This window comes from Pseudogymnoascus destructans (genome assembly GCF_001641265.1).
Source record: "Pseudogymnoascus destructans isolate 20631-21 unplaced genomic scaffold scaffold_10, whole genome shotgun sequence".
Taxonomy (NCBI): domain Eukaryota; kingdom Fungi; phylum Ascomycota; class Leotiomycetes; order Thelebolales; family Thelebolaceae; genus Pseudogymnoascus; species Pseudogymnoascus destructans.
Window position 1 is genome coordinate 1 of NW_020167529.1, and position 13,253 is coordinate 13,253.

At 48.8% G+C, this 13,253-nt stretch overlaps 2 protein-coding genes across 2 annotated transcripts; both read left to right on the plus strand.

Annotated features, from left to right (window-relative positions):
• Positions 1-3,774: 3,774 nt before the first annotated feature.
• VC83_06054 (uncharacterized protein) lies at positions 3,775-4,205 on the plus strand (the record flags this gene model as incomplete). Its single annotated transcript, XM_024469660.1, has 2 exons — positions 3,775-4,092; positions 4,113-4,205. The coding sequence occupies 2 exons, from the start codon at positions 3,775-3,777 to the stop codon at positions 4,203-4,205; spliced, it is 411 nt and encodes a 136-aa protein (XP_024324250.1).
• A 4,022-nt stretch (positions 4,206-8,227) lies between these two features.
• On the plus strand, positions 8,228-9,499 carry VC83_06055 (uncharacterized protein; the record flags this gene model as incomplete). The annotated part of the gene is made up of 5 exons (XM_024469661.1): positions 8,228-8,230; positions 8,457-8,682; positions 8,867-8,958; positions 9,006-9,320; positions 9,371-9,499. 5 exons carry the CDS (start codon positions 8,228-8,230, stop codon positions 9,497-9,499), a joined length of 765 nt encoding a protein of 254 aa, XP_024324251.1.
• Between the last annotated feature and the right edge of the window lie 3,754 nt (positions 9,500-13,253).

The window sequence follows — 13,253 nt, forward strand, 5'->3', positions numbered from 1 at the left end:
ATAATGTAACCCAAGAATTCGACTTGGTTTTTATGGAACTCGCACTTCTCTGGTTTGAGGAGTAAGCTGTACTCCTTTAGTTTCTTCAGGACGAGTTTGACATGCTTGACATGCTCCTCCTTGGTTGCTGAATACACCAGGACATCGTCTAGGTAGACAATGGTAAAGATGTCTAAGTATTCGTGCAAAGCATCATTCATTCAGTCGTTGCATGGATGCGGGTGCGTTTGTTAGCCCAAAGGGCATGACTTGATACTCGAATAGGCCATAGCGGGTGCGGAATGCTGTTTTCCACTCTTCCCCAGCCTTGATTCGGATCAGGTTGTATGCTCCTCGCAGATCTAGCTTACTGAAGATCTTTGCTCCTTGAAATCTATCGTGTAGTTCGTTGATTAACGGCAGGGCATACCTGTCCTTGATTGTGATGTTGTTCAACGCTCGATAGTCCACACATAACCGTAGGAGCCGTCTTTCTTTGGTACGAAAAGCACCGGACTTCCTGCTGGTGATGTGGATGGTCTGATGAATCCTTTCGCTAGGTTATCATCGATGTACTCCTTAAGTACCTTCAGCTCCTTTTCCGATAGCTGATATATTGGTCCGAACGGTGGACTCTTGTCTTTCTCCAAAGGTATCTCGTGATCCCATGGTTGGTGCTTAGGAAGCGCCTCGTTCTTAGGGCCTTCCTGGAATAATCGCTCGTATTCCTTGTACTCCACCGGTATACTCGTCGGTGAGGATGCCTGGGCTAGGTCATCGAGCTCGGAGGTTGCACATAACTCCTTCCGGCCCTGGGAGGGTTTTCTCCCGTTGTCGCGTGTCCGTTCGTTGTTCACACGCGCACTCATCACAACTTTTCTCGTTCCACCAGTCGATCTGGGGGTTGTGTTTCTTGAGCCATGGCATACCAAGGATGCACGCATGGTTGTCCATGTGCACGATGTCAAACTGAATCGTTTCCTTGTGCCCGTGTAGCATGACCATTTCCAATGGGACCGTTTCGTGGGTCACCATTCCTTCATTAGTCGAGATGGGTTCTCCATCTACGACCATTAACGGGTATGGTTCGGTTTTCAATTGCGTCTTGAAACCTTGCGTGTCTGCTACTTTCTTTGTCATAAAGTTGCCCGTCGCTCCTGAGTCAATCATTGCTCGGAGGTGTCGCTGTTGTATCTTAGCGACCACATATAGTTGCATGCTGCCCGTCGTGGCGCATAGCTGGTCTGTACTAGGCCTCTTCATGTCGCTCGCCGGTGGCCTACCGTCGAGGACTCCTAGTTTTTTGACTCGTCCGAGGAAGGATAGTATTCATCCGCTTCCAATGGTGGTCCTTGGGGAGATCGTCTCCCTGTCTCTGCTGCGTCGTTCAGCAGGTGTGGATATCTTTCGTATACCTGTTCGCTTTTGATAGGCAAGTCCCCTTCAGACTGGCTTCGCCTGAGGGTGTGAACTTGCTCTGCGTCTCTGAAGTGTATCCTGGGCGAGGATCGGGGAAACAACTGATTCTGGTGTTTCTTTTTCCAGTGGAGCTTGCAGTCATCTTCGCTGCAATACTCCCAGTAGACATACGCGTGCCAGGGATGATCAGTCTCTGTTGCGTCTGTCGTTGATAGTTCCCGCTGTCCTCTCACCCATGCACTATCTTCCCTCGGAGGCGTGGAGAACGTGTCTAGTTGCTCCATGGCTCTCCTTTCGATGCGTGGCGTGGGTCTCGCATTTTCCCGTCGGAGCATATCTCTGGCTTTCTCGTCGTACTTCTTCAGGGCTCTCCTGCGGTCCTGGTAGTAAAGTTCGACGCTTTTCATATACTTCAGTTTAGCCATATGCTCGACATCCTTCTCCAGTTCTTCCGCTTCTTGGGCTTCCAACTTAGCTACGTCTTGGGACGTGCCAAGCAGCCTGCGGGTATTCGTTAGTTGGTCGTAGTATCTCCAGAGGTCATCCTTGCAGTCGTCCACCTTGCATTTTAACGGAAGTTCCTGTAACAGGTTCCCGTAGAGGTCTTTAAGCATGGGGATTTTCCTCTGGCCATTGGGCTTGTCTCGTTCGGCCCTAATCTTTGCGTGGGCGTGTTTTGCCATGCGTCTTACTACGTTCTTGCACCGTGGACTCATTTGTTCCGTAGGTGCGAGTTCATCGAAGGTCTCCTGTTCCGAGACGGTGAACGATTCCGCCTCCGACCCTTCATCTGAGCTCTCGTCTTCTGGGGTGCTTTCGCCGTTTATTCCCCAGTCGTGTTTGCTCACAAACGTTGCGTTCAACTGTCCTGTCCAGGTGGCATTGAGTTGTTTGCCGACTTTGCGTCCGCCGTTCCCTTTCTTTGGCTGTCTGCAGTCTCGGGCCATGTGGCCTGGCTTGTCGCAGTTAAAACAGAGTCGTTCCTTGAATTGTCTGTCTTTCTTAGGGTCACGGGGTCGTCCAGGTTTGAACGTGGCATCGAGTTCCATTGGGTCCGACCAACGGTTGTCTCGCGGGTGTTGATCCCGTCGTCTGCCCTCGTTTCCCCGGTAGGGGTAACTTTTCTTTGGCTTGTCATAGGTCCGACGTTCCTTCTGGAATTCGTATAGTCGATTGTCGATTCGGACCGTATGTTCGATTAGCGCTACCATGTCCGTTGGTTGTTGTTCCAAACGGGCAAGTTCCATACGTATATGGCTCTTCAGCCCACGTCGGTAGTGGCTGATGAGTGCGCTGGCGTCCCATCCTGTCTGATTGCCGTATCTCTGGAATTCTGTGGAGTACGTGAGGGCGCTGCCAGTCTGCTTAAGTGCAAACAGATGGTCTTCTGCGGTCTTAATCTCATCGATGTCTCCGAACATGCGTCGGATTTCCTTACAGAATCCATTCCAGCTGCCAAACATAGTCTGCGTAGTTGTCATGCTTCCATTGGTACTTTCATATTTGAAATAGTCCTTGAGGAATGGTTCGATCCATCGCAGGGCTTCCCCCCTAAGGTAGGACGCAGTCCACAGGGCATAGCTCTCCTGGGTGGGAAACTTCTCGTCGTTGAAGTGCTGGTACAGTTCGACCTGTAGCAAAAACACCTCAAGTTCCTTTCGGTTGCCGGAGTAAGTGTCGGGCAACTTGACGCGTAGAGTTTCCTTGAGTTCGTTGACGGTGGGTGCATCGGGCATCTGTTCATTCTCAGGCTTAGACCTCTGAGACGAAGTTGGCGTGGTGGGGGTTTTCCCCTTCGAACTGACGACAGACATGTTGCTTTGTGTGTAAGCCGGTACCTCGTAGAAGTGGTGCTCAAAGTGTAACGCTGACTTCTAAACGATAGAAGACACAGAGGTTCTCTTGCGTAAAGGTTTACTTATCAGAGGAGGCAGGGGATCAGACACAAAGGCTTCAAGTAACACGTTACTAGTATATAACAAATACTGTATTGAGTTGAGCACGAAGCTCCTATCTAAGGAAATACTATCTACTTATATAGTGGCGTCGTGCCTAGTGGACTCTTGGGAACTCACTCGAGTCCTCGGAGTCCTGGACTCTTAGGACTCTTCTCATCATCCTGCGAGTCCATCACGTGCCTAGTGGACTCCTGGGAACTCACTCGAGTCCTCGGAGTCCTGGACTCTTAGGACTCTTCTCATCATCCTGCGAGTCCGTCACGTGATACTTTCGGAACTACTATTCCCCGCTGCCCCTCCAGGTACCAGGGCCGGTCTCATGCGACCTCCCTCCTTCCTGTCCTGTAGTTGGCCAGCCTTCTTGTTCCGTCGTAACAGTAAGGACCTAAAAGGCACTGCAAAGGAATGGCATAACCGCATGGGACACCTAAACCAAAACGCCATTAGAAAACTCCAAGAGAAGACCGCTGGAGTTATCGTCACAGACCTAGACTCGTACGATACTCAGTGCGAAGTATGCCGACTTACGCATGCTACAAGGCAGATTTCTAGAAGATCTACACCACGCTCAAAAGTGCCATATGAGAAGGTCCACCTTGACCTAATCCAAATGCCAGAGGCGTACGATGGCAGCACACAAGCCTTACACTTCCTATGTGATAATTGCCGCATGAACCACGTCTATACTATAAAGGATAAAACACAAGGAACGCTCCTACAGACGATTAAGGACTTTGTGAGCTACGTACGGAGAAGATGGGGGTTCCAAATCCGCATATTCCAGCAGCCGCAGTTGCTTTGCCATTGTTCTTCTTGTCGGGGGCCATGATGGTGAAGTCGTCAGAGTGAGGTCGGAGAAGGGAGACCTACAGATCTATCAGTATAAGGATCCAAGGTATTAAGAACAGTACTCACAACAGAAGGGAAGCAGTAGCTACATGCGACAGAAAGCAGGAAGGAGTTGGTGGTGTTGTTGTGGGTAAAAGTGAGAAGAAGAAGGAGGGAAAAGAAGAAGCGGTCACAACAAAACACCACAACAGTACGGAGGTGAAGCGCCTACCCCGACAGCCTTAATCATTAGGCCAGCGTGGCAGTGGCACCCTCATCAATAACCTCACTTCACAGAAGTTGGCAACCCAGGGCTCAAAGGGGCTTGAGCCTCAAAGGGGGGTATAATTGTCACGAACGCATCACATGCGTGGTCATAACACGTGAGCTACGGTGCCAGGACGGAGGTTGTTGAGTAATATGCGTGTTGTTCTGTCTATCTATTGCTGCCTGAAATTGCGGGGAAGTGGTGCTGAGATCATGTGACATATTACAACACACCCCCCCATGTATTCCAGTACCGCATACTAAGTAGGAAGGCTCGCAGGCAAATCCGTATGGGTCTGAATTTGGAGTTCTGGGCCAACAACCTTTTTCTACCCCCACCCCCGCCACTACCAAGCACCAACTTTCCACTCTCGCACAGCTCCGTACGTGACTCACAATGACTGTTTATTGGTGAAATCAAGCCTCAAGACATGGCTCTGGTTGAGATCAGGGCTGACCTCCATGATGACTTGCCGGAGTATGAGAGGGTCAAAATACCATCCCTACCCCCAATTGTGGTTGGCGTGGAATTGGCCCGTCCGTATGGTGTTGCTGGTGTGGTGGAGTCTGACCACCCACAACAGACAACGGCTTGGTACATCCAGGCTGTAGGAGACATGGATGCTGGCTGTGACCAGTGTGTACATGATCGGGGCAGTGCTCGGGCTCGTCCCTTCTTCTCTGCCTGCCATCACTATGGCGAGCTGCAGGAAGGAGCCTGTGGTAACTGTGCAATGAAGCACAAGTCAGCTGCTTGTTCCTTGAGTAAGTTTGTACCTTTCTGTTGATTCCTATGCTGCGTACGACACTAACACATAGTAGGCCACAAGAAAACTTGGAGACCTGCCACGCCACCACCTCCGCCATCTCCCAAAGCTGGGAAAAGATCTGGCACCCGTGCCTTCGCCCGACAGAAAGCTATTGATGAAGAAGCTGCTGCTCAGCTTCGTGGGTAATCTCCGTACGCCTCACTTCTAGTGCTCTCAGTGTTCTGGTGCTCTCGGTGTTCTGGTGCTCTCGGGTTCTGGTGCTCTCGGTTGTGAATGAGGCCTCAATGACAGTGGATTTCTCTGCAATTTTAATGTGACAGGTCCGTACGTAGTTGTGAGTGTGGGAAAATGGGTGATTCTCCTGTTTTTGTATAGTAAAAGTCAGGGATTTCTCCTGCTCTTGTCTGCCTTCCCCCCTTTGTTGAAATGGGTTTGGAATTTCGAAAAATGAATGTGAAATCTCCATGCATATATTGCATCTATGTCGTACAGAGTTGTGTAGTCTTCCAAATGAGTGTATGTTTATTATTTCCCAAGGTATTCCATTGGGAAAGTTGAAATAAGAACGCATAGTAAAACTAGGTGTAACTGTAGGCGGCTTTGGTGCTTTTGAGAGTTCTACCTCCGTACGGAACTCATCCATTAGCTATTCTTGTCTTGCCTCACTTTTCAGTTAGTGAAGTAGAAGACTAGACTCTTTGGTCTAGGGGGCTGCTTTCCATAGTACAAAGGTAGCCAGTGCTTCGTACGGGGTTGTGTTGTATGTATGCACTCCTATAGGAGATGCTTTATGTCTACAAGGTTCAAATGTTTAATGAACTCCTTGTGCTTCTGATGGAGTAGGGCCTTAGTAAAGCCGTCTGCTGGCATCTCGTACGTAGCTATCCACTTAATATTGAGGTTCCGATGCTCAACCTCCTGTCTTAACCAATGTGAGTGGACATCAATATGCTTCAGCTTTGTAACTAGCTTTGGAGACTCCTTAAGTAAGATCCGTACGGTCTGCAAATTATCACAATTAAGTGAGTATTGCTCGTTTAGATCGAGTTTGATTGTGTTAAAAGAAACGCTGCCACCAATAGAGCTGTTTCGCACTGTGGGACAAAGCTAGAAGCTCTGCCTCTGTTGTAGAGGTTGACACAGTCTTCTGCTTTGAGCAGCGCCAGTCTATTGCCCCTCCAAATAGGGTAAACAAATAACCCTCTGTGCTCTTTCTTGTTGATTCGCAGTCTGCGTACGAAGCGTCACTAGAGCATTGAAAGCGAGCCTCTTGAATATTAGGTCCAAACTGAAGAGCTAGGGTCTTAGTATCCTTAAGGTAGAGTAGAAGTCTGTCGACTGCAGCCATGTGGTCTGGGCCTGGATTGATGAGAAATTCAGATAGTTTCTGTGTCGTACGGGCTATATCAGGTCTCGTTACGACTGCTGCGTAGTTTGCTGATCCTACTTTCTGTTGGTAAAGATGGATTTGTTGCTTATCTGCCTGGCCGTCAAATTGGGTTAGGTTGTCTGTAACCATTGGCGTTCGGGTGGATCGAATAGAGGCTACTCCGTACGTAGTTGTGATCTTGTCGATATAGGAGTCCTGGCACAGCCATAGGGTTTTCTGGGTGCGGTCCCTCACAATTCTTATGCCTAAGAACCATTGAAGTTCTCCTATTTCTCGAAACTCATACGCTTCCATCAGTCTCGTACGGAACTGTGTTGCCTCCATTTTGTGGCTAGGATGGCTAAGGATGCAAATATCGTCAACATAGAAGAAGACAATAATCTTTGAAGATACAAAGAGGCACTGTGCTTCTGGGACCTGTACGAGGCCTAGAGCCTTGAGTGTCTCTGAGAAGTCTCGAAACCAGAGTAAGGGGGACCTTCGAAGTCCATAGAGTGCCCTGTTAAGTTTCCAGCATTTTCCTTGCTCCTGGTAGCCGTCTGCACACCGTACGTAGACCTCCTCATCAATACGGCTGTTTGTGAATGCGTTTATAGCATCTAATTGTTGTGGATCCAAATCAAAGTAGGCTGTGATTGCCATTAAGGCTCAGAAGGTTTTCGAAGAAAGCGTAGCTGCGTACGTCTCATCATGGATAGAATAGCATTGTAGGTCGCCTCTTACAACAAGTCTAGCCTTATATTTAAGAAGGTAGCCATTGTCATTGAATTTGTATGTGAAAACCCACATAAGGGGTATCACAAAGTTCCATACGGAGCTGTCGTTGACAGATGTGAACGTTCCTTGCTTTCGAAGGTCTCCTATTTCCTTTGCAGCTGCAGCTTGGAATCCTATTCGATGTGGATGAGTTTGGAGTTGATTCCAGAACTTTGGAGCAGCTGGTAGGTCCATACGGTGTATGCTCTGTCGATTGAACTCCGTTCCTACTAGGAAAGCTTGGTGTAAGCTTAGCTTTGCTTCTGGTATCGCTATTGTAGCTAGGTAGACGTCGTGTCTTCGTACAGTGTCCTCAGGGCGTTCCGGTGTCATTTCAGGCGTTTGAAGTTGTTCCTGTAGCTCTGTAGCTCCGTGGTCCTTCTGAGTAGGCGGCTCTTCTTGAGGAGAGGAGGTGTTTGTTGCCTCTGATTCGTACGGAATTGTTGTCCCGTTCTGAGGCTGTTGTTCCCCCTCAAACTCCTCATCTTCTTGATCTTGAATATCTGGTATTTAAATGACCTGAACTGTCTTTTTGAGCTCTGTTTGGACAAGCTGAGCCTCGTACGAAGGGTCATAAGCCTTTGTCTCATCAAAGGTAACGTCTCTTGTAACTATAACCCTTTTAAGTTGCGGAACCCAAATGCGGAATATGTTTGTAGAGTTATAGCCAACTAGGTAGCCTATTTGGGCGATCCTCTGTATCCTCTCAAGCTTTGGCTTGTTTAGAATAAGGGCATAGGCTCTACAGCCATAAGCGCGAATATGAGAGAGTAATGGCTTAAGTAGCTCTGGCTTTTGGCTCTCTGTAGGTAAAGACTGGAGAAGAAGTCCGTACGGGGTCTCATCGTTTATGACTGACGATGGTGAGCGGTTTATGAGGTACCCTGCTGTTTTGAAAATCTCAGGCCACATTCCTTCTGGTAAGTTGGCTGATTCTTTAAGTGCGCGTGATTGTGTGATTATCGTACGGCCTGACCTCTCTATTCCTCCGTTCGGCTCTGCTGTATAGGGTGGAGAGATGTGGATTTCATATCCTTCGTCCTTAATCCAACCCTCCCATTCATTTCCAAGTGAGGCTTCACCATCTAGGTCCCAGAGGCTCGGCTCACTGAAGCAGAACGCCTGGCTGCCGTTGATGCCTTGTTGGAGAAGAAGAAGGCGACGGCAGCGAAAGCTGCTACCACTAGGGCCAGGCACAAGAAAGCGAAGGAAGCTGCTGCCCAAGCTCTCGCCATTACCCACGGGGCAGACGAGGAGCCCCTTCCGAGCGTTGAGGATGACACTACGCGCCCTGCCCGCAACCTTTCTGTCGCTGGTCCGTCTCACCGTGGCCGCTCTCCACTGCGCCCTGGATGCTCAGATTCTGTGGTGGACCTGCGCCGTCGTGTCCTTGCAACCCCATCGTGTGCTCACCGCCACAACACCCCCTCGGAGGTCATAGTTGCCTCCCCGTCGCAAGAAGGCCAAGCTCAACCTCTGCCTTCGTTGCTCCAAGCGAGTGTACCGAGATCGCCGACTCCTTGTTTGCGAGAAGAAGAATCCGATGAGCCGCTGCGAGTACTGCGTGGAGCAACATAACAAGTGCCTCCCAGTAAGTCCACAGACCCTCTACGTCTTGTCTGTTTACTAACAGCCTAGATCCCGACCTTCACTCTCCGCCAGTTCAATCGCCTTGCCGACGTCTTCCAGCTGTATCGCGACGCCATCCAGCGCGACGAGGAGGCCTTCTCCAAGACCTTAGCCAACAACCGTGCTAAGATCTTAGCAGCCGTCCAGGAGAAATATACAGCCTACGTCGTGCAAGGCAAGAATCTCCTTCGTCACCACCACCGTGTGGGTCACGACTCGCAGCCGCAGAAGGTAAATCTTGGCCTCGCCGTCCTTGAGATCGCGTCGGAGGTCCGAAGCCTGCGCCGCACTACTCGTCTTGGCAATGACCTCCAGAAGGCTATCGTACGTATCACCTCTGTCTTGTCACCGCTAACCCCACTGACTCTTTGTAGCACTGCCACCTTCCTGACGTCGCCCTGGCTGAGGAGTACGAGTCTTCTGACAGCGAAGACGACGCGGACCGGGAACATGTCGACGGCGAGCTTGAGCCGGATTGGGAGCTGGAGACTGTGGTGGGGTGAGAGTGAGAGTGAGATTACCGAGGACGATGCCACTTGAGGCACGTTTTGCCAAATGGTGGAATCGAACGTTCAGGCCGTACGATAATCACACGCTCACGAGCTTTAAAGGAAGCAGGCAACCTACCACAAGGAATTTGGCCTGAAATATTTCGGACTGCAGGTTACCTTATAAACCGGTCTCCATCATCTGTCATTAATGATGAGACTCCGTACGGACTTCTACTCCAGTCCCTACCCTCGCAGCTTCAAAAGCCAGAGCTTACTAAGCCCTTACTCTCTCATATCCGCGCCTATGGATGTATAGCCTATGCACTCCTCCTTAAGCAACCAAAGCTAAAGAGGATAGAGAGGACCGCCCAAATAGGCTATCTTATTGGCTACAACTCTACAAACATCTTTAGAATATGGGTTCCAAATCTTAAGAGGGTTATAGTAACCAGGTGTAACGCTGACTTCTAAACGATAGAAGACACAGAGGTTCTCTTGCGTAAAGGTTTACTTATCAGAGGAGGCAGGGGATCAGACACAAAGGCTTCAAGTAACACGTTACTAGTATATAACAAATACTGTATTGAGTTGAGCACGAAGCTCCTATCTAAGGAAATACTATCTACTTATATAGTGGCGTCGTGCCTAGTGGACTCCTGGGAACTCACTCGAGTCCTCGGAGTCCTGGACTCTTAGGATTCTTCTCATCATCCTGCGAGTCCGTCACGTGCCTAGTGGACTCCTGGGAACTCACTCGAGTCCTCGGAGTCCTGGACTCTTAGGACTCTTCTCATCATCCTGCGAGTCCGTCACGTGATACTTTCAGAACTACTATTCCCCGCTGCCCCTCCAGGTACCAGGGCCGGTCTCATGCGACCTCCCTCCTTCCTGTCCTGTAGTTGGCCAGCCTTCTTGTTCCGTCGTAACACCAGGGACGTTGCTTTTGACGAGACAAAGGTGTATGATCCATCGTACGAAGATACAGTTGTAGAATTGGAGCTCCAAAAGACAGTCCAGGTCATTGAACTTCCTGACCTTTTAGAAAAGGAAGGAGAGGAATATGAAGAGGAGTGCGCAGCTCTACAACCTCTACAAGAAATATCAACGCCAGTGGGAGTGAATATCAATATGCTTGAGTTTCGTAACTAGCTTCGGGCTCTTTGAGTAAGAGCCGTACGGTCTGCATATTGTCACATTGTAGGATGAACTTCTTATTAAGATCAAGTTGATAGTTGAGAAAAATCGCTGCCACCAATAGAGCTGTTTTGCACTATGTGATAGAGCTAGAAGCTCAGCTTCTGTAATTGAGGTTGATACGGTTTTCTGCTTTGTACAGCGCCAGTCAATTGCTCCTCCAAAGAGTGTGAAGAGATACCCTTCTGTACTCTTTCTTGTAGCTCCGCAATCTGCGTACGAAGCATCACTAGAGCATTGGAAGCATGGTGTATTGATCTTTGGTCCGTACTGGAGGGCTAGATGTTTTGTCTCCTTTAGATAGAGTACAAGTCGATCGACTGCTGCCATGTGGTCTGGTCCTGGGTTAACAAGGTATTCGGATAGTTTCTGCACCGTACAGCATATATCTGGTCTTGTAACCACTGCAGCGTAGTTGGTAGATCCTACTTTCTGTTGATATAGGTGGATTTGATGTTTGTCTGCTTGCCCATCGTATGGAGTGAGATTGTCATTAACCATTGGAACCTTAACTGTTTTCGACAATGGCGTTACTCTGTACGTAGTCGTTATTTTGTCGATGTATGTGTCCTGGCATAGCCAGAGTGTTCTCTCTGTCCGGTCTCTTATAATTCTTATTCCTAAGAACCATTCAAGTTCTCCTATTTCACGGAATTCATAGGCTTCCATAAGTTTCGTACGGAACTCTGTTGCTTCTGCCTTGTGGTAGGGATGGCTTAGAATGCAGATATCGTCTACATAGAAGAACACAATGATTGTAGATAAGACGAATAGACACTGGGCTTCTGGGACCTGTACAAGGCCTAGCTTCTTCAGTGTATCTGAAAAGTCGCGGAACCATAGGAGTGGTGACCGTCGGAGTCCATATAAGGCCCTGTTGAGTTTCCAGCATTGTCCTTGCTCCTCATAACCGTCAGCACATCGTACGTAGACCTCCTCATCAATGCGGCTGTTTGTAAAGGCATTTATTGCATCTAATTGCTCTGTATCCAAATCGAAGTAGGCTGTAATAGCCATGAGGGCTCGGAAGGTCTTTGAAGCAAGGGTAGCTGCGTACGTCTCATCATGGATTGAGTAATGCTGTAGGTCCCCTCTTACAACAAGTCTAGCCTTGTATTTGACAAGGTAGCCATTATCGTCAAATTTGTAGGTAAATACCCACATTAGTGGAATGACAAAACTCCGTACAGTGCTGTCTGGCATCGATTTGAAGGTGTCTTGCTTCCAAAGGTCTGTTATTTCCTTTTCCGCTGCAGCCTTGAAACCAAGCCTATGAGGGTGGTTTTGAAGCTGGTTCCAATACTTCGGAGCAGCAGGGGGCTCCGTACGATGTATCTTACGTTTCTGGAACTCTGTACCAACGATGAAAGCTTGGTGCTGGCTTATCCTTGCTTCTGGGTGTGCAATGGTTGCAAGGTAGATGTCGTGTCTCCGTACGCTGTCTTCTGAATGCTCTGGTGTCATTTCAGGTGTCTGGAGTTGAGGCTCTTCATGTTGGACCTCTATATCCTTTTGAGGTTCTATCTCTACTGCTTCCTCTTGTTGAAGAGCTGTATCTGTTGTTTCCGCCTCGTACGGCGGATTTCATATTTTTTTTCGAAATAAAAAACCCATTTCAACAAAAGGGGGGAAATCAGGGGTAACAAGGGAAATCCCCGACTTTTACCATATAAAAACAGGAGAATCCCCGAATCACCAAGAAATCCATTGCCATTTCTGTCAATCTATACAAGAAAGCCACCGCAAAACAAGAAAAACCCAAGAACCACAAGTCCGTACATCCAAATCCCTACTTAAACAGCATTCCTACCACCATTTCTTTGCGCAGCCTCAAGCGCCAACTTCCGCGCATGGGCCCGAGTCCCAGCACGTTCTCCAGGATGAGGAGTGTCATCCTTCGGAGGAGGGGTGGGCTCCCGATCATCTTGGGAGGAATCTATAAGCGTTAGCTCGTACGGACTCATAAGAACGCTAAAAGGTACATGAGTCGTAGGATAGGAGATGCAGGGCAGGCAGGGGCAGAAGGCAGAAGGCAGCCAGGCAGTCCAAGGTATAGATGACCGATATGGAAGAAAGATGGAAGATCCGAATCGAAGTGGCCAACTTCTTTTTCGATCGGAAATGAGTCACCGGGCGTAGATGTGAATCATCGGGCGTACTTGACACCTTTTTTCCCAAGTTTCTCACACTACAATTTGAGGCTCGTACGGGGATACGTGGGGGGGTGTGTTGTAATAGTCACATGATCTCACGTGATCTCCGTACGGATTATCGGTAAAGCCAAGTATAGGTTACATAGTCAGGAATACATACATTTATTACTCAACAGGTTGTAGAAGGTAAAAACCATTGTAGAATAAATGAGAAGAAGTACCTCTTTATATGTTTTTCTATATACAGGTACCTACTTATTTTGCCCTGAGAGGGGACACTTGCTTGTGGGGGGACACTTGGTTGATCCGATAGGCGCAGCGCGAAGAATATTACGTTACGATGCAAACAATGAAATTCCTAGCCAGAGTCTTATGTTATGCCTCTTCTGTGAAGTAACCCATCGTACCTTCCCGTTCAA